Source organism: Gobio gobio (assembly GCF_949357685.1).
Source record: "Gobio gobio genome assembly, chromosome: 11".
NCBI lineage: Eukaryota > Metazoa > Chordata > Actinopteri > Cypriniformes > Gobionidae > Gobio > Gobio gobio.
Window position 1 is genome coordinate 38,665,734 of NC_137104.1, and position 20,017 is coordinate 38,685,750.

Below are 20,017 nucleotides of genomic sequence, written 5' to 3' on the forward strand. Positions count from 1 at the left end.
AAACTTCACTTCAAGGGGGAAATGTTTTGAACTAAACTAACTAAAAGGAGAATCTGCAATAGCCTACGTGTGTCTCTGGACTTTTCACTTCAGGACAACCAAGCAGAAAGAGCACAATGGGAACCTCGAATGGACTGGTTTGTGAGATTTTGTAAAGGACAATAGTAAACACAATCTGGAGATGAGAATGATACTGTGAGTGCACCTTTTGTCAGTCATCCGTCGCAATGCCGAGCTCTACTTATCTCTGTCTGGGGGCAGTTTTCCTGGTGTGTTGTGTTAACCCTTCAATCCAAGGACAAAGCAGGGATGCAAATGTAGTCCTGAGTCCTCGTCATCGAATGGAAACGAATCTCACTGGACTTCCAATAGTCACATTTGAATGGCATCATGTTCAGACCCCATACCTGGTGATAATTTGGGTATTTGTGGCTGCATTGGCTAAACTATCAGGTATGTGTATTCCCAGGTAATGGAACGTTCTTAGAATTTTTCTCAGAATGTTCTGGCAAGGTTCTCAAAATTATTAGCAAATTTTCTTCCAGTAGCTACATTAATAGAATATTGAGAGTTATCTGGTCTTTCATAATGTTCTCAAAACTTTAGCACAAAAACGTTATTTACACAATTTGTTCCTGAAACATTTTAGTTTAACGTTTCCATGTCTACAAAATGATAAACATGTCTTCCCTTAGCTAATGTTCATAACCCATTTTGAACGTTCAGAGAACATTCAGAAATAACTTAATGGGAACGTTATATATTTTTATTATCTGGGTTGAACTATGAGGTAAAAATGTATTGACAGATAACAAGTAAAATTTGAAGGCTTGCGTACAATATAATATCGTTATCGTAATATCGAGAGATCAGGGCTACTTCTCGTGAATGAATTTAAGAGTCTGTATAAAGTTAATGTCATGCTTTAATGAGAGGTTGAATTTCAGTTCAGTTGAGTTCTGAGAAAGGAAGATGATCTCTAGATGAATACCTTGTACTATGAAATATTGAAACAATACTATGTAATTTGACAACTGCCAATTGAGCACAATAGCAGTCCTGCGAAAGCTCAGCGATCACATGCAATAACGTTGTACGCACATTACTACACATGTAAAGGGTTTATAAAGTAGCATGCTTGCGAATAATATGGTTAGTATATTGGTATTCTTACCCTCATTCTGTTATCAGTATGGAGCATATTAACAGTCCACAGTTGCTGTATCTGTTCTTTCCTTCATTGCATGCTGTTAATGTTTGGGATTGGTTCTTCTTCCCTGTTTAATCAATATGATCTTAAAATGTGGAAGAAAGAGGAAGAAAAAGAATAAATAATATGTGCTGTGCACAATTATTATATAAGAAATATATAATTTAAAATAAGTTAATAAAACAAGAATTAAATTGAATCAAATTAAGCAGCCTCCAAGTACAAGAGTATGCAAATGATCAATTATTTAGTTCAAATGAATCCAGTTAGTTTTGCATCTAATTACAGATGATATTCAGACATTTTCAGAAAAACAAAGAAAATACAGTTTGGTGCATATAAAGATCACCTGCCAAAATTCATAAATGAAAATCTAACTGTATAAATCTTACATAATTTTAAATGGCAAAACCATATAGAATCTTTGGGCATGGCTCATCATGATAATTGAAATTGTGATATATATTATATATATTCACTTTCTCTGTGTAAAATTGTCATCTGTTCTCATGTCTCTCTGTATCTAGTGATTGAACTAAACCATCATGTCACCAATGTGATCCCAGAGAGTGGTCTGCTCATCATTGTGGGCTTTATTTTGGGAGGAGTCGTCTGGGGAGCAGACATGGCACAGACTTTCAAACTGCTTCCTACCACTTTCTTCTTATACTTGCTGCCCCAGATCATCTTGGATGCAAGTTACTTTATGCCCAACAAGCTATTTTTCAGCAACCTGGGTGCCATTCTCATTTACGCCATCTTTGGAACCTGCTGGAACGCAGCCGCAGTAGGCCTCTCGCTTTGGGGCTGCTATGAGGCCGGAGCGATGGGTAAATTCAATACTGTCATTTTCTGCATTCATACTGTTCTGCTAATCTGCATGCAATTTAGTGCACATCGTGTGTCTTTTATACAGATCACACCCACTTAATTCCTCTTTAAACCAAACAAGGATATACTGTAAAGCCCTTGTTGACCCTCAAGGGCAAATATGCTCTGCATAGACTCTGCAATTAATTCAGTAGCGTATATATATATATATATATATATATATATATATATATATATATATATATATATATATATATATATATATATATATATATATATATATATATATATATATATATATATATATATATATATATATATATAGGTAATACTGAATTAATTTGTCAGTTTCTGTAATCATCAGGTAACTTAGACATCGGTCTCCTGCAGTTCCTGTTGTTTGGTAGTTTAATTTCCGCGGTGGACCCAGTGGCTGTGATTGCTGTGTTCGAGGAAGTGCATGTGAACGAGGTGCTCTTTATCTTGGTGTTTGGGGAGTCTCTGCTCAATGATGGCGTCACAGTGGTGAGTATTAATTTCCTAAAAAGCTCTACATTTCAGGAGTATGTTTTGTTGCGTTGTCTTTGCACCTGTCTTGGCCTAGTTTCTAGCCCCTTTCAGTTTCATTCAGTTCACCTGTTACTTGTTATTTAACTCATTAGTTCCCTCGGTTAGTTCTGGTATATGTACTGTTTTGCAGTGTTGGGGAAGCTACTCCGAAACAGTTGTCTGACAAGCTACAAGCTACTTATACATGAAAGTAGTTAAACTACAGTCAAGCTACCCTTCTGAAAAAGTAGTTAGATACACTACAAGTTACTACCAAAATGTAGCTAGCTACAATGATACTTTGATTTTTTTAAATTGCATTTACAAATAACTGAATAATCTTTAATGAAGAATGTTTTAAGTGAAATGTGTGGGGTTTAAAACAACACAATGCAATACAATTATGATAAGAGTAGTTTTATTTTGTAAACTATCCAAATATAAAATACTCAAAAGTAGTCTATATCTCAAACTGACTGTCAAAGTGCAAAATCATGTCACATCAATTCAAGAACAAAATATAAGCAACTTTGATAAACAGGAGTAGACAAAAATGCATATATATATATATATATATATATATATATATATATATATATATATATATATATATATATATATATATATATATATATATATAGCAGGATAATCAATAATCAAGGCTATTATTCACCTGTATGTGCTTAAAGTCTTCGACGCAGACAGCGTTTTAATCTTTTGTTTGTATAAATCAAGTGTAACCTTTACTAGCCGATTCGTGTGAAGTAATCAACCCACTCCTGTATGTCCTTTACATAATCATCAGACGATCTCTTCTCTGTGAACCGTAAAGCCGCAAGATGCGTGATGAAACAATAGATGGCGGTAACGCGCGATTTTAGTATGTGATCAAATAAGAAGAAAAAACTGTGCTGCCTCAATGCATTGCAGGCTCGTCAAAACACAAAACGGAATGTAGCTTTTGGTCGCGCTACACCACTACTTGCTGGAAAAAGTAGTTAGCTACTGGAAAAGCTACATTGTTTCAAAATTAACTAAGCTACTGACAAGCTACTGAAAAATGTAGTTAAGTTAATAGTTTAGCTACTTGTAGTTAACTACTCCCCATTTTTTTGTCCTGTCTCATCGATAGCCCCTTTCACACATACAGTCTTTTCACGAGTTCGCACTTACATATAATTTATAGAGAGTAATTCAAAGCGTATTTGGCGTGCTGTCCGGGGGGAGGGCTTCGAGCTCGGAATTAGGCCCGAATCCAGAGTAACCCCCGTATATGTAAGTGGTTTTAGAGTTAAAAGGTGTAGCGAAGGGGTGGTGGAAGGGTTGCTGAGAACTGTCAACAAACGGAGGTAGGACTGCTGCGTATATATACCTCTATTGTTGATTAGCTGAGTGCTCTCCACCTGTGTCAATTATCTGAACTTGCTTCTCCCGAACCTTGTTTATAAAACATCATTAATGGTAAATTACCCGGTAAGAGATCGTGTGTGAACAGGACCTTTTCAAAAATACCAGTAAATTGGTTCTGGCAATTAACCTGTACAGGATGTTGTTACATTACCAGTAAATTACCGGTATGATGCTGTGTATGAATGCGGAATGAAGATTACCGGTATGAGCACATCGGAAAGCAGAACGTGTTGATGCAAGAAGTCTGCTTTGGGCCAATCATAAAGTTCTTATGGAGATTATGTTATTATTCAGCGCTGTTTACAGTGAGCTTTTTTTCTATGTAAATAAGCACCAGATGAACATCTTTGATCGTTGTGCCACATCTCTTTTTGAACGTGTTGTGCTAGAGACACTGCCTTGTTTTCCATTCATCAGCGCTGCGGCTCTGCAGTATACTATTATGTGCGTCTCGTGTTTTTAAAGGAACACACCACTATTTTTGAAAATAGGCTAATTTTCCAACTCCCCTAGAGTTAAACAGTTGAGTTTTACCGTTTTCGAATCCATTCAGCCGATCTCTGGGTCTGGCGGTAGCACTTTTAGCATAGCTTAGCAGAGATCATTGAATCTGACCGTTAGCAACTTGCTCAAAAATGACTATACTCTCATTCCTGCGTAATAATCAAGGAACTTTACTGCCGTACCATGGGTGCAGCGGTGCAATGATATTACACAGCACCTGAAAATAGGCAAACTTCCGTCAACATAACCAACATGATATCCTGCTTGCACAGGGAGAGTGCTAGGGACTATTTTCAGGCTCTGTGTAATATCATTGCGCCGCTGCACCAATGGTATGGCAGTAAAGTTCCTTGATTATTACACAGGAATGAGAGTATAGTTCCTAGCCATATCATAAATATCTACTCTTTAGTCATTTTTGAGCGAGATGCTAACGGTCTAATCAGATTCAATGATCTATGCTAAGCTATGCTAAAAGTGCTACCGCCAGACCCGGAGATCGGCTGAATGGATTCGGAAACAGTAAAACTCAACTGTTTAACTCTAGGGGAGTTGGAAAATGAGCCTATTTTCAAAAATAGTGGACTGTTCCTTTAAGAGCAAAGCGCATTCTGTTTGATCATCCCCTTATGCCTGTCACTCAGATTTTAAAAGTGTTATCAAATTGAACAGATAGTGAAACTAAAGTGATTCTCCTCATGCAAAGGCAAGGCAAGTTTATTTATATAGCACATTTCATACACAATGGTAATTCAAAGTGCTTTAAAAGGAATTAAAATAATCAAAATAAATAAAATAAACACAATTAAAGGTGAGAATAAAACATGATATAAAATATATAAAACAGTGTAGAATAAAAAAGAGGGTGCATAGATAAAAAGTTTAGAATCAAAAAGGAGGATGTAAAAAATTAAATACAGTATCAGTCGGACGTACTGTGGCACAGTGCTCATTCAGTAAAAGTTATAAAAAGGGTTTTTTCCTTGCATATTGATCATTTTACTCTGGGACTTCCCCATGATTGTCGTTCTCTGTGGTTATTTCGGCGCACACCTATTTAACATTCTCTAGACTTTTCCATGCAGAGAGATTTTTTAACTGCAATTGGGCATTGGAGCTCTAGGCTGGACTCACAGTCTGCTCTTGTTTAATTGGGTCCTCGACCTTCGGGTTAACCTCTGGTTCACTTCCCCACTACAATGGATCACTTAATCCAGGAACCTGGCTTAATCCAGGATTTTCATACTATTCACCACAGAGTTCAACCATCATGGATCACTTCCGCTCCAAATGTAATTTAATTCTAATTACTCTCATTGCTTTGATCGAACCCCTGGTATTTCTAATTGACTTGATCCTGATGATCTTAGTGATCTGATTCAATCAGCATACCTGAAATATTTTGAGGTCCTAGGCCACTTAGTGATTTATAAACAAGTAACAGTACTTTAAAGGGGTGATGAATTGAGAAATCAACTTTCCCTTGAGCCTTTGATATATAAAAGTTAATCGTGATATAAGAATATCCTGTACGTTTCAGAGCTGAAAACGTCCTTGTTAGTCAAAGAAAAGCTTTTATTGACACCAGGCCCAGAAAACGAGAGATCTCAGAATATGTCGACCACTGACATCATAGGATGCAGAAGCGCCGCCTCAAGCCCGCCCACCGACTCGTGGAGCTAAATGGGTCACGCTACGGAGCAATAAACATGCCAGTTCCAGCTCACGTGTGTAAGACATTGCGCCTTTGTTCGCTTCATTTCACCGCAGAATCGATTGTAAACAAGATACAGGTCGAGACTGGATTTGCAGACATTTTGAGATTAAAACACAATGCTGTGCCTTCTATATTGGATCCGACAGGAACGGTACAACACACTTATGTGAGTAAAACATATCTATATCGAATATCTATTGATTACATACCTTAGCACGCTGTCACAGGCTGGAGATGGTGTTATTGGTTCATTCGTGATCAGACTCGGACTCGGACACCAGTGCTCGCAAAGGCCAATGTCCCGGTGCTATATGTTTTTCAGATGGGCTACCAAAACGCATCACCGGCCTGCCGACGGGCTATCTTAAATAGTGAAATAACATTCCTTTCTTGCACGCGCGCGCGTGTGTGTGTGTACGGGTCACGGTTATTCACCGATCGGGCGGGTCAAGTAATACAAAAATAACATTCCAATCAATCGCGGGTGGATGAGAGATGAATCATTGTTTGTTTGATAAAGGCATTTTGCGAGTCCTGTGAGCGTTTCCCCAGATGCTTTAAAAACAATCCCCACATGTACTGATGGAGCTGAAGCTCATTAAATATGCAAATCTTATCCAATCCTAGCCCTGGGCATTTACTTCCAAGTTACTTCCGTGGGCATTAAGTTTCCAGTGCGGCACGCCCATCAAAACCGACCGTTTTTCAGAGAGCCTCAAAACCATGGCAGAAAATAGCCTATTACTTATTCATTATGATGTTTTTGAATGTAAAAACCACGCAAACGTCATAAGTTGACCCCAAAAGCCAGTTCATGACACCTTTAAAATCAATTCTGAATGTAACTGGAAGCCAGTGCAGGGACCTGAGGACTGGTGTAATATGGTCATATTGGCTGGTTCTGCTCAGAATCCTGGCAGCAGTGTTCTGTATGAGCCGCAGCTGTCTTGTTGTCTTTTTGGGAAGGCTTCTCTAGGAAACTAGAGAAAGCTTGACTAGAAACAAAGCATCTAATTCTTGCAATATTTTTGAGATGATAGTATGCTGATTTAGTTATTGCTTTTACATGACTGCTGAAACCAAGGTCCGACTCCAGAATCACACCAAGATTCCTGACTTGATTTTTTGTTTTAGACCCCTAGCCTCAAGGTATGCGTTCACCTTGAGGATTTCATCTTTGTTTCCAAATGCAATTTAGAGTTCAGTTTTGTCTTTGTTTAACTGAAGAAAGTTTTGCCATCCAGTAGTTAATTTCATCAATGCATTTGCACAGAGAGTCAGTGGGGCTGTAGTCGTTAAGCGATAGGGCTAAGTAGATCTGGGTGTCATCTGCATAGCTGCGGTAAGCAATTAGGTTCTTTCTCACTATTTGGCTCAGTGGGAACATGTACAGGTTGAATAGCATTGTGCATTGTCATAGCACTCAATGCACAATAGCACTCTGCATGTCATGGATGTCCACTCAGATTTATGGTCAGTATGTTAACATAGTAACCCCTCCCTTCTAATTATGACCGGAACCATTTTAGAGTGGGTGCTGGTCAATAACAGATCAGCTTTCACGGAACTGAAGCTGAACTCCACCACAGACACGGAGCCAGCGCCCACTGCAGAGAACGTGCCCAATGGCACGTCTGGACAGGTGGGCGAGTCGGCAACAACGAGGGAGTGCTCCCAGAGGGAGTGCTGGTGGAATTCGAGGGCATGGATGGAAGCCCCACACACACTCCCACTGCTGTAAATGTGCTAAGCCTGGCCTCTGGGAATTTAATGGTGGATTTCTTTCGTCCCCTTTGATCACGCCCAGTCCTGTGTATCTCGAGTCTCCTGTGTCTCCAGAGTTTCCTGTATCTCCCAAGTTTCCTGTACCTCCCTCGCCCGCCTCCTCTGCCAGTGCAAGCCAAGTCTCCAGCTTCCCCTGTCTCCACTTCCAGCCACAGAGCCCCGGACTCCACCTCGGTCCTCTGACCCATCGGCTTTGCCTTGGCTTCCCTCATCCACCCGTCTGCGCCTAGGTCAGACGTCACCCTGGTTCCACCACAGGATTCCGGACTGGCGGTTGAATGCCATCCATCCCTTTGGCTCTACTAGGCTCCGCCTTCCCTCCGGTTCCACCGTTGTCCTCAGTCCACTGTGGTCTTCCGGATCCCCGCCTCCACCTCGGTCCCATGAGCTGTAAGCTCTGCCTTGGAACTCTGGACCTACAGTGTCTGGCTCAGTGTCTCCTCTGCTTCATCGCTATTTATACATTGTTTATGGAGTGTTTTCTGAAATTTTTTAGTTGGATGTTCATCTAACGTTGTTTAAATGTTATTCAGAGAACATTCAAAAGTAACATTGCCATAATGTTTGAAAAATGGTCAAATGTTTTCTTTAACATTTGCATAACCAAGAAAAAAACTGTACGTTTTAAACATTCAGAAATAACTTTTTAATAACTTATATGAACAGGGAATATTTTTAGTTAAGTGGAATCATCTTTTTTGTCTCTCATTTTCTAGGTCCTTTACAATGTATTTGATGCTTTTGTTGCTCTTGGAGGCCCAAGGATTGACGCTGAAGAGATTTTAAAGGGCATATGTATGAATACTCAACTCCACCCTTTATACATATTTATGAAAACATAATAATATCCGTTAATTTACATTAAAACTTCTTCGTTTTCCACTTCCTTTTTGTTCCTATAGTTTCATTTGTTGTGGTGGCATTTGGAGGCTCGTTTCTTGGTGTTGTGTTTGCCATCCTGCTGTCCCTGCTGACCAGATGCACCAAACACATTCAGATCATCGAAGCCGGCTTTGTCTTTGTGGTGGGATATTTGGCTTACCTGACAGCAGAGATGCTCTCCCTCTCGGCTATACTTTCGTAAGAGTCTCTTGAACAACGAAACACATAGAGAGAATTTGGGAATACAGTTGTGGTCAGAATTATTGGTACCCCTGGTAAATATGATCAAAAATGGCTGTAAAAATAAATCTGCAATGTTTATCATTTTGATATTTTATTTAAAAATGCGCAAAAAATCTAACCTTTCATTGAAATAAAAGAATTGAAAGTAGGGGGTAAATCTCATTACGAAATAAATGCTTTTCTCCAAAACATGTTGGCCATAATTATTGGCACCCCTAAAAAATGTTAATGTAAAATATTAGCACACTAGGGTGACTATGCACATGAAATTGTCTAGCTATTGTGTCTAGTGTCACAGGAGTATAAATATGAGGAAACACAAAGGCCAAATTCCCTTAATCATTTATCACAATGAGTAAAACCAAAGAATATAGTTCCGATGTGCAGCAATAGAGTGTTGAGCTTCACAAAATAGAAAGTGACTAAAAGAAAATAGCTGAAGCCCATTTCCACCGTCAGGGCAATAATTAAGAAGTTCCAATCAGCTAAAGATATTACAAATCTGCCTGGAAGAGGACGTGTGTCTATATCGTCCTAATGCACAGTGAGAAGGAAAGTTTAAGTGGACAAAGACTCTCCAAGGATCACAGGTGGAGAATTGCAGAGATTAGCTGAGTTTTGGGGTCAGAAAGCCTTTAAAAAAATCTAACAAACCCTATAAATCACCACATGTTGTTTGGGAGGGTTTCAAGAAAAATCTTTCTTGCCCTTGGAAGAAAACCCACCAGATGTGTTTGGTGCAAACAGGGATAAAAAAGTACCTCATGCCCACGGTTAAATATACAGCTGGATCTTTAATGTTGTGTTATTTTTGTTGGAGGTCGTGGACCTCTTGTTCAGATACATGGTATCATGGATTCTAGTGAAACCAACAGATAAGAAATCAAAACGTGACCGCTTCTGCCAGAAATCTTATTATTACTTCAATGAAAGGTTAGATTTTTGCACATTTTTAAATAAAAGATCAAAAGGATAAACATTGCAGATTTATTTTTACAGCCATCTTTGATCATATTTATCAGGGGCCAATAATTCTGACCACAACTGTATACAGTAATACAAAATCATAATGTTTCAAGCAATTAATTAAGCTCATGAAAAAGATTGTCTTTCTGTGTCACAGGATCACTTTCTGTGGTGTCTGCTGTCAGAAATATGTGAACGCCAACATGGATGAGAAATCGGTCACAACGGTTCGGCATGCCATGAAGGTGCTTGCGAATGGCTCAGAAACCATGATCTTTCTATTCTTGGGCATTACAGCCATTGATTCGGAGATATGGGTTTGGAACACAGGTTTCATTCTCCTCACTCTCATCTTCATGTTTATCTTCAGGATCATAGGTGAGTGCAGTTAAACAGCACAACAAATTATAGTAAAAAAAACAAAAAAAGAAGTATATTCAAAAACTTTCCACAGTGGTAACAAATATACAAAAATGCAACACAACAGCAAATTCCCATAGTACACTGTAAACACTCCCCCAAACCAATTTTTTCGAATTGTGTGTATTATACACACACACACACACACACACACACACACACACACACACACACACACACACACACACACACACACACACACACACACACACACACACACACACACACACACACACACACACACACACACACACACACACACACACACACACACACACACACACACACACACACACACACGATTCATCATGTTTTTATTTTCCATATTTTTATAGTAAATTCATATCTTAGTTGTAGACTCAGATAGAGTCATGGACACTTGAATGCTAATGGTAGGTTAATAAATATTATTTTAAATAATTAATCTTGAGATAGAACAAAGATTGATAGAACAATTAAAATACAGACAATTGCATTACATTTTTTTTTTCCAAAATAGACAAGGCATCTAGTTTCAAACAATGAGTCTGAAATGTCTTTGGGATGTTTTAATGACATGTTTGGGAATGTTTGTTCTATATTTGCAGGTGTTTTCTTGTTTACCTGGATGTTAAACAAGTTCAGATTGGTTCCCATTGAGGTCATTGACCAGCTTGTAATGAGCTACGGTGGCCTGCGAGGGGCAGTGGCGTACGGATTAGCAGCTATGCTAGACAAAGAAAAGATCCCAGAGAAGAATTTGATGATTAGTACCACACTCATTGTGGTGTATTTCACTGTCATTATTCAGGTTAATAACAAACACCCATCACTCCTATAATAATTATGAGACTCAAAATGGTTAGATCATTTTTTAAATGTCCTGTAGTTAAATAATGTGTTGTTGTTTGTTTTTAGGGAATCACAATGAAGCCATTGGTTCAGTGGCTCAAGGTCAAAAGAGCAGCTCATTCTGACTTGAAACTCGTTGAGAAACTGAACAATAGGGTAACTATTGCTTACTGGCAACTATGCCAACATTATTTATTTATTAGTTTGTTTTTAAATATGATTTAAATATTTAAGACTATGTATGTATATATTGATCCTGGGACCCATGAATAGACTTTTGTCCACTGTAGTGGACATTATATTTTAGTGAATTTCTCTGACATCATACATGTCACATGTCACAGTCTGGATGTCCTGTAAAGAGCAGAGATACCAAATGTTTGGAGGTTTCACCAGGACAACAACTACTTCTGGTCTTTAAAAACGGTTGATATTAATGTTTAGCACTCTTATGGAAATATGATAATATTTCTTAACTATTAGATATTATTATGAAAATGTTGCCAATTATTACTCCCATTATTACACTTCTTTTTTCATTACATGTTGCACCAAGAACACATTAATATGCAAATTAGATGCAGTGTATAGATACTTTTTATTGAATGGGAAAATCCAAGTATGGCCATTTTACCCACATATTTCATAAAGTAAAATGGTATATCGATGCATTTCGGTATATCTTTCATAACATAGTTCAGAATCATCTTTAAACAAAGTTTGGTTAAAAAAATCCTGAAACCTAAAAATTGATTGGTGAATTAAAAATAAATCCCCATGTTTTTGCCTATACATGCAAATTCATGTCATTTTATTTTTAAGTTTTTATTAGTCCTGGTTTCAACTACAGAGGACATATCATAACATATTAATAAAATATCATTTTTCAAAAATGTTTTTTTCCCTCATTTGTTTCTTATGCTCTAAACAATGTAATGACATGAAAAAATACTAAATTCAAAAAACGTTTTTTTTTTCTGGGTCCCAGGAGGATATATATATATATAAAATATATATGCAAAAAAATATGTATTTTTTACTCATGTTTTATGTCTTTAAAGGCATTTGACCACATACTAGCAGCAGTGGAGGACATTTGTGGCCGTATAGGAGATAACTGGTGGACCAGAGGGTATGCTGCCCTCGCTTCTATTAATACCTCAAATATTTATATGTATTAAATGTGTTAATATTAAATGTGTTAATACTCTCTCTCAGTTGGAACAGGTTTGAGGAGAAGTATATCTGCAGGATATTGATGAAACCTAAGGCCAGAAAAAACAAAGACTACCTCTTTAATATCTTCCACAAACTCAATCTGGAGGACGCTATGAACTACGTCAGTGAGGTGAGATCATCGACTGGCTTCATATGTCGCATAATATATCTCTAATATATCTTTCCTTTAACAACAAAGTTTGCGATAGTTTCATATACAATCATGGTAGATTGCATTGCAATACACCTTTGCTACAGTACTGTCACTGTCAACAATAAAGATCATGAAAAATATATGTAACCTCTTTCTTTCTTCATGTAGGGTGAACGCCATGGTTCTCTGGCCTTCATTCGTAGTGATGAAGCAGCTAACATAGATTTCAAAAAACAATTTGGTTCAGAATTTGCAGATGTGATGCCTGATATAATGGTTGATATGTCAAATTACGAGTTTGGAATCGAAAATATTTCAGTAACCTCAATTGTGTAAGTGCACTGACAATGTTGAAAATACATTTAAACACAATTACTTAATCAATGTTGATCATAAAACAATTATGGCTAATGAAGGAGAGGAATAATCAGATCTACATATGGGAATAAGAATGGGAATATGCAATGCACAAAGCTCTGAAATTTGACAAATAAATTCCTAGATGGTGAAACGTGGCAATAACTACGATTGTTTTGTCTCTTGTTGATTAGAAAAGACACTATTCCCTCGATATCCCTGGATATCCACGGGCAAGACAGGAAGAATGCGGTGGATGACATCAATGCCCATCATCTTCTACAGCAGCACCTGTACAGGAGCAGAAAGCATGTATGAATTGCTCTTCTCCGACACACATACACACACATGCATAGAGTTTGCATCTCATTTGGCCTGTCTGTTCCTTTCTTTCTGAGCAGCACCGTCACAAATACAGTCGCAGTCAATTCGGCATCAACCAGAGTGAAGACGAGGTGCAGGAGATCTTTCAGAGGACCATGAGGAACCGCCTCGAGTCCTTCAAATCTGCTAAGATGGGTGTCAACCCTGTCAAAAAGATCACTAAGCACCACAAGAAGGAGCAAACTCATCAGGTATTTGACCTCCATGACGTCTCTTTCAACAAAATCAGTCAGGATTTGGGATTGAATTGGATTGCACCTCAAAATGTATACATATTTTCAGATGTCTAATGGACACGCAGAGGGCACGGGCCATCTATATGGAGATGAAGGTAACAATATTTTTTTTATTAGCGTCCTTTATTAAGATTTATGTCACTGAGAAGCTGGATATAAAAGGAGCTTATTTTTATTAATTTGAATGAATGAATCTGTGTATGTTTTAAATATATGCATACATATATCTAACATAAAAGTTTGTGTTTACATAGCTAAATTTATGTGTAAGTATATATATCATTACATTTATATATATCATATATAAATGTCTGTGTGTGTTTGCTTGTCTGTGTATATGTACACACACACACACACACACACACACACACACACACACACACACACACACACACACACACACACACACACACACACACACACACACACACACACACACACACACACACACACACACACACACACACACACACACACACACACACACACACACACACACACACACACACACACACACACACACACACACACACACACACACACACACACACAATTTATACACAGACACACAGACAAATATAAATAAATAATAAAATCTTTCTATCTATCTATCTATCTATCTATCTATCTATCTATCTATCTATCTATCTATCTATCTATCTATCTATCTATCTATCTATCTATCTATCTATCTATCTATCTATCTATCTATCTATCTATCTATCTATCTATCTATCTATCTATCTATCTATCTTTTTTATATATGCACTGGAAGAAAATTAAATAAACTGAATAAACAGATACAGTGAGGAAAATAAGTATTTGAACACCCTGCTATTTTGCAAGTTCTCCCACTTAGAAATCATGGAGGGGTCTGAAATTGTCATCGTAGGTGCATGTCCACTGTGAGAGACATAATCTAAAACAACTATTTAACTATTTATTTGTATGATACAGCTGCAAATAAGTATTTGAACACCTGAGAAAATCAATGTTAATATTTGGTACAGTAGCCTTTGTTTGCAATTACAGAGGTCAAACGTTTCCTGTAGTTTTTCACCAGGTTTGCACACACTGCAGGAGGGATTTTGGCCCACTCCTCCACACAGATCTTCTCTAGATCAGTCAGGTTTCTGGCCTGTCGCTGAGAAACACGGAGTTTGAGCTCCCTCCAAAGATTCTCTATTGGGTTTAGGTCTGGAGACTGGCTAGGCCACGCCAGAACCTTGATATGCTTCTTACAGAGCCACTCCTTGGTTATCCTGGCTGTGTGCTTCGGGTCATTGTCATGTTGGAAGACCCAGCCTCGACCCATCTTCATTGCTCTAATTGAGGGAAGGAGGTTGTTCCCCAAAATCTTGCAATACATGGCCCCGGTCATCCTCTCCTTAATACAGTGCAGTCGCCCTGTCCCATCTGCAGAAAAACACCCCCAAAGCATGATGCTACCACCCCCATGCTTCACAGTAGAGATGGTGTTCTTGTGATGGTACTCATCATTCTTCTCCCTCCAAACACGTTTAGTGGAATTATGACCAAAAAGTTCTATTTTGGTCTCATCTGACCGCATGACTTTCTCCCATGACTCCTCTGGATCATCCAAATGGTCATTGGCAAACTTAAGACGGGCCTGGACATCTGCTGGTTTAAGCAGGGGAACTTTCCGTGCCATGCATGATTTCAAACCATGACGTCTTAGTGTATTACCAACAGTAACCTTGGAAACGGTGGTCCCAGCTCTTTTCAGGTCATTGACCAGCTCCTCCCGTGTAGTTCTGGGCTGATTTCTCACCTTTCTTAGGATCATTGAGACCCCACGAGGTGAGATCTTGCATGGAGCCCCAGTCCGAGGGAGATTGACAGTCATGTTTAGTTTCTTCCATTTTCTAATGATTGCTCCAATAGTGGACCTTTTTTCACCAAGCTGCTTGGCAATTTCCCCGTAGCCCTTTCCAGCCTTGTGGAGGTGTACAATTTTGTCTGTGGTATCTTTGGACAGCTCTTTGGTCTTGGCCATGTTAGTTGTGGGATTCTTACTGATTGTATGAGGTGGACAGGTGTCTATGCAGCTAACAACCTCAAACAGGTGCATCTAATTTAGGATAATAAATGGAGTGGAGGTGGACATTTTAAAGGCAGACAGGTCTTTGAGGGTCAGAATTCTAGCTGATAGACGGCAGCTGTATCATACAAATAAATAGTTAAAAAATCATACATTGTAATTTCTGGATTTTTATTTTTAGATTATGTCTCTCACAGTGGACATGCACCTACGATGACAATTTCAGACCCCTCCATGATTTCTAAGTGGGAGAACTTGCAAAATAGCAGGGTGTTCAAATACTTATTTTCCTCACTGTACACACACACACAATATATATATATATATATATATATATATATATACATATATATATATATATATATATATATATATACATACATACATATACATATATATATATATATATATATATATATATATATATATATATATATATATATATATATATATATATATATATATATATATATATATATATATAAAAAGACAAATCATAGTTCAAAATACAAAACATAAACATGGTTTATGTCCTCAACATGGTATTCACTCAAGTAAAAGGCACTTTGCATTAACAATGGCACATTTCCTTTATTTATATATTTATGAACATTTTCTTTTTTGGTTTTTGACTAAGCATAATTTTGTATATTTAGTTGACAGTGCTGTGGGTAGTGAGACAGGTGTGAATAGTACTTTCCTGAGAGACATATATACAGTTGGAGGTAAGAAAACGGTCTGAAAAGATGTTGCTTTGTAAATAAAGAGCAATAAACCTATACAATAGCGTTAAAAACATTCGCATAAGTAAGTTTGTGTATGTTTCCTCCATATCTCATTGAAGCTGGCATAGAGAATCCAGCATTCATGCCAGATATGGAGAGTCCTAATCACAGCCCACCCTGGCTAATACAGACTGAGATGGACATGGCTGTCGCACCCTCCCAGAGGGCCCAGAGACGCCTGCCCTGGACGCCCAACAGACTCCGGCGCCTTGCACCCATGAGGATCAGCAACTGCTCCACAGACTCCTTCCTGATGGCTGATGTTTCTTTAACTCTAGAGGAGCACGAGGAACAGCCCCAAGGAGACCATGACGAAATGTGAGTACACATCCACCTGTTTACCAACACTTATCTGAAAAAAGACAGTCGTATTGTTACTGACCATGTTTATTTCTGACTACAGACGACCGGTCTTTGAATAGATACTTCAGGAGGACGATTAGGTGGCATGTCACAAAGCACATCCATGGACCGTCTACAGCAGGGGTGTCCAATCCTGCTCCTGGAGGGCAACTGTCGTTCAGAGCTCCGATCCTAATAAAACACACCTGGACCAGCTAATCAATGTCTCACTAGGCATACTGGAAACTTCCAGACAGGCGTGTTGAGGCAAGTTGGAGCTGAACTCTGCAGGACAGTGGCCCTCCAGGACCAACTTGGACCAACAACCCTGGTCTACAGATTTCAGTCAGTCTACAAAACGAGGTGGAATGGGAGAATTGCTATAGGAAATCCCACCGAAACTGCCAAACACCAATGAAATTTCATGAAAAAAACAAAACAAAAACAAATCAAAAGAAAATTGACAAAGGAAGTCTGGGCTTTAAAGGGGCCCTATTATGCTTTTTTTTCCTTTAGTGCGTAATGTTGCTGTTTAAGCCATAGACAAAAATTCTTGGATGTAAAAAAACCCCCCAAAAATGGATGTAATGTCCGTGATGTCACTCGTAGGTTTCTGAAGAGCATTTTTGAAGCCCAAAAGTGGCCGTAGCCATCACCATCTTGGCAGTGCGTCACCACGTGTCACTCCCTGATAACAGAAAATGGTCAAATGGAACGTGGGTGGACTAACAGACAGCAAACAAATGGCTAGTAGTGACAGCAGCGGCAATCCACCTGTCACTCAAGTGGCCACGCCCTTAATTAGGCAGAACTTTAAGGCTTCATATAATTTAGTTATAAAAAAAATCACCCCCCTCACAGTTTTAATGAAGGGCAAAATTAGCTGTATAGACCAAAAAAAACTATTTTTGTACCAGGCTGTACAAATATTTTTTTTATGCTGTAAAGTTGGGCATTTTAACATGGGGGATATATGGGATTGACTTCCTTTTGGAGCCTGTCTCTAGTGGCTAGTCGATGAATTGCAGTTTATGTCACTTTCGTGTCGGCTTCAAGAGAGAGACCGGAAGATTGCCGCTCAGTTTCAGCATGAAAAAGGTCTGCAAAGTTACAAAGGCACTCCAAAGGGAGTTATTCTCTATATTAGTAAGCACTGTGTCCCGCCCAAATCATTTGCAAAAAATGGGGCATGGCCTGGTTGAGTTGCGTTAGTGGTGTATTGAAACTTGCAGTTATAATAAGTGTCGTGACAGTTCAGAAACTCTGCAAGTGGTTGACCGATCACAAAACACTTGTCCAGCCGACCAATCAGAGCACATTGCGCTTTTTGGAAGTAGGGGCTTCATTGAGGCAGGAACTAAAACAAAAATATGTGAAAAATATGTTTGTTTTTTTACATTCAAGCATGAAAACCTATTGTAGTAGACCCCAAAAACCAAATCAAGATTTTGAAAGAGGGCATAATAGGTCCCCTTTAAAATAGCCAATAACCTTCAGTTTACATCACAGCCATGAACATTATTTGCTACTTGTTACTTCTAGTCAGTTTTTAAAGGCATACTGTATATTTGCTGAAAGGGTATTCTTGTCAACTTTTTCTGTAGGAGTACACTAGCTTATAGATGGTCTCAGAGCAACAAAACAAATATTCATAGGTTTGATTGTATTTGATTTCTTTAATAAAAGGTGTGAGGGTTGTATGAGGGATGTATTTTGTGCAATAATGCCGATATAGTGAGGGCCAAGCCATTTTGTCTTTCTGAAGATCAACCTTGTGGTTTCATTTTTAATGGCACTTTACTACAGTGATGTGACCTCTATAAGACACATTCGTCCCTGCACTGCAATATGAAAGTATATTCATATGGAAGGTGTCAAGTAAATCATTATAGTGAGTTTTTCATTCCTCTGGAAACTTCAGAATTCAGAAAACAGTAGAAATCAGTGGTGATGTTAGTATTTTATTCTGTATGTGAGTGAATTGGTTTTATCTTGTCATTCAAATAGTGTATTTCTCTGGGCATTTTACTTTCTTTTGTGGGATTAATAAAGTATTATTCAACATTTCTATTTATCTCATCTCGTCGTTAGCCATTCTTGCTTCACTCATCTGTTCGATTATAACAAATTAATGAAAGGAAAACCGTAGCGACTCATAATGTAATAACTGCACATCGTGTAATAATCATAACATTATTATTGAAAAAAAAAAAAGTATTATTCTCAAATTTTTACAGCAATTTTTACATTATGAGACATTTATAACATTAGAAACTCACCAAAACTTTGTCATATTGTCATAATTGTATTAGCTTTTAAAACATAAATAATGATAGTATTCCTTTACAGTACATTTTTTCAAAATCAAAATCCAAACTACATGCTAAATGCAACAGATTTAAATATTTATGCAATTATTATTATTATTATAATATTTTTATTAAACAAAGCATTAGTATTCCTTTAAAGTACATTTTAAAAATCTAAATCCAGTCTTAACCTGCATACAAAACCCACCAGATTACTGATACTATTATTATTAACAATACTGTAAAGGAATACAAAAATTGCTGATTTTGAAAAATTGATTTCTGAACTTGGAGTGGTCTCTTAATTTTTTCCAGAGCTCTATTATACACACAATCATTTAGATCTTCAAATTACAAATTTATAGAGACCAAACATTGCATAGCTGAGGTTACATTGACCGTTGGTTCTATCATGGAATATGCATAAAACAAAAAATATATATAAATTTGTAATTTGAAGATCTAAATGATTGTGTGTATAATAGAGCTCTGGAAAAAATTAAGAGACCACTCCAAGTTCAGAAATCAATTTTTCAAAATCAGCAATTTTTGTATTCCTTTACAGTATTGTTAATAATAATAGTATCAGTAATCTGGTGGGTTTTGTATGCAGGTTAAGACTGGATTTAGATTTTTAAAATGTACTTTAAAGGAATACAGATTTTAGGCTTTAGAATAAAGATTTCTAATTTTCATTTAACTTAAGTTTATATTTTTATTCTAAGATTTATATTTTGTTTTAGCATTATTTCAAGTACAGAAAATGATCCTTTAATAACAACAGAGCTACACACTCCTTTCTTGCACAGTAAACAAAAATGC

At 37.6% G+C, this 20,017-nt stretch overlaps 2 protein-coding genes across 2 annotated transcripts in view; both read left to right on the top strand.

The window, feature by feature from the left end:
* Nucleotides 1-16,866, top strand: part of LOC307134182 (uncharacterized protein) — a gene marked incomplete at its 3' end in the record, with an annotated part of 42,708 nt that extends 25,842 nt beyond the window's left edge. Inside the window, exons 19-34 of the mRNA XM_079829716.1 lie at nt 216-453; nt 1,738-2,040; nt 2,406-2,566; nt 8,723-8,801; nt 8,909-9,086; nt 10,255-10,475; nt 11,105-11,307; nt 11,415-11,504; nt 12,410-12,480; nt 12,567-12,696; nt 12,889-13,052; nt 13,272-13,389; nt 13,479-13,652; nt 13,744-13,792; nt 16,416-16,484; nt 16,604-16,866. Of these exons, the coding sequence (XP_079685842.1) occupies nt 216-453; nt 1,738-2,040; nt 2,406-2,566; nt 8,723-8,801; nt 8,909-9,086; nt 10,255-10,475; nt 11,105-11,307; nt 11,415-11,504; nt 12,410-12,480; nt 12,567-12,696; nt 12,889-13,052; nt 13,272-13,389; nt 13,479-13,652; nt 13,744-13,792; nt 16,416-16,484; nt 16,604-16,866 (2,511 nt within the window). The remainder of the gene's footprint in view (nt 1-215; nt 454-1,737; nt 2,041-2,405; nt 2,567-8,722; nt 8,802-8,908; nt 9,087-10,254; nt 10,476-11,104; nt 11,308-11,414; nt 11,505-12,409; nt 12,481-12,566; nt 12,697-12,888; nt 13,053-13,271; nt 13,390-13,478; nt 13,653-13,743; nt 13,793-16,415; nt 16,485-16,603) is intronic.
* The window catches only part of LOC307133598 (craniofacial development protein 2-like), a 1,416,430-nt gene that overhangs the window by 135,581 nt on the left and 1,260,832 nt on the right, over nt 1-20,017 (top strand). The window lies entirely within an intron of this gene.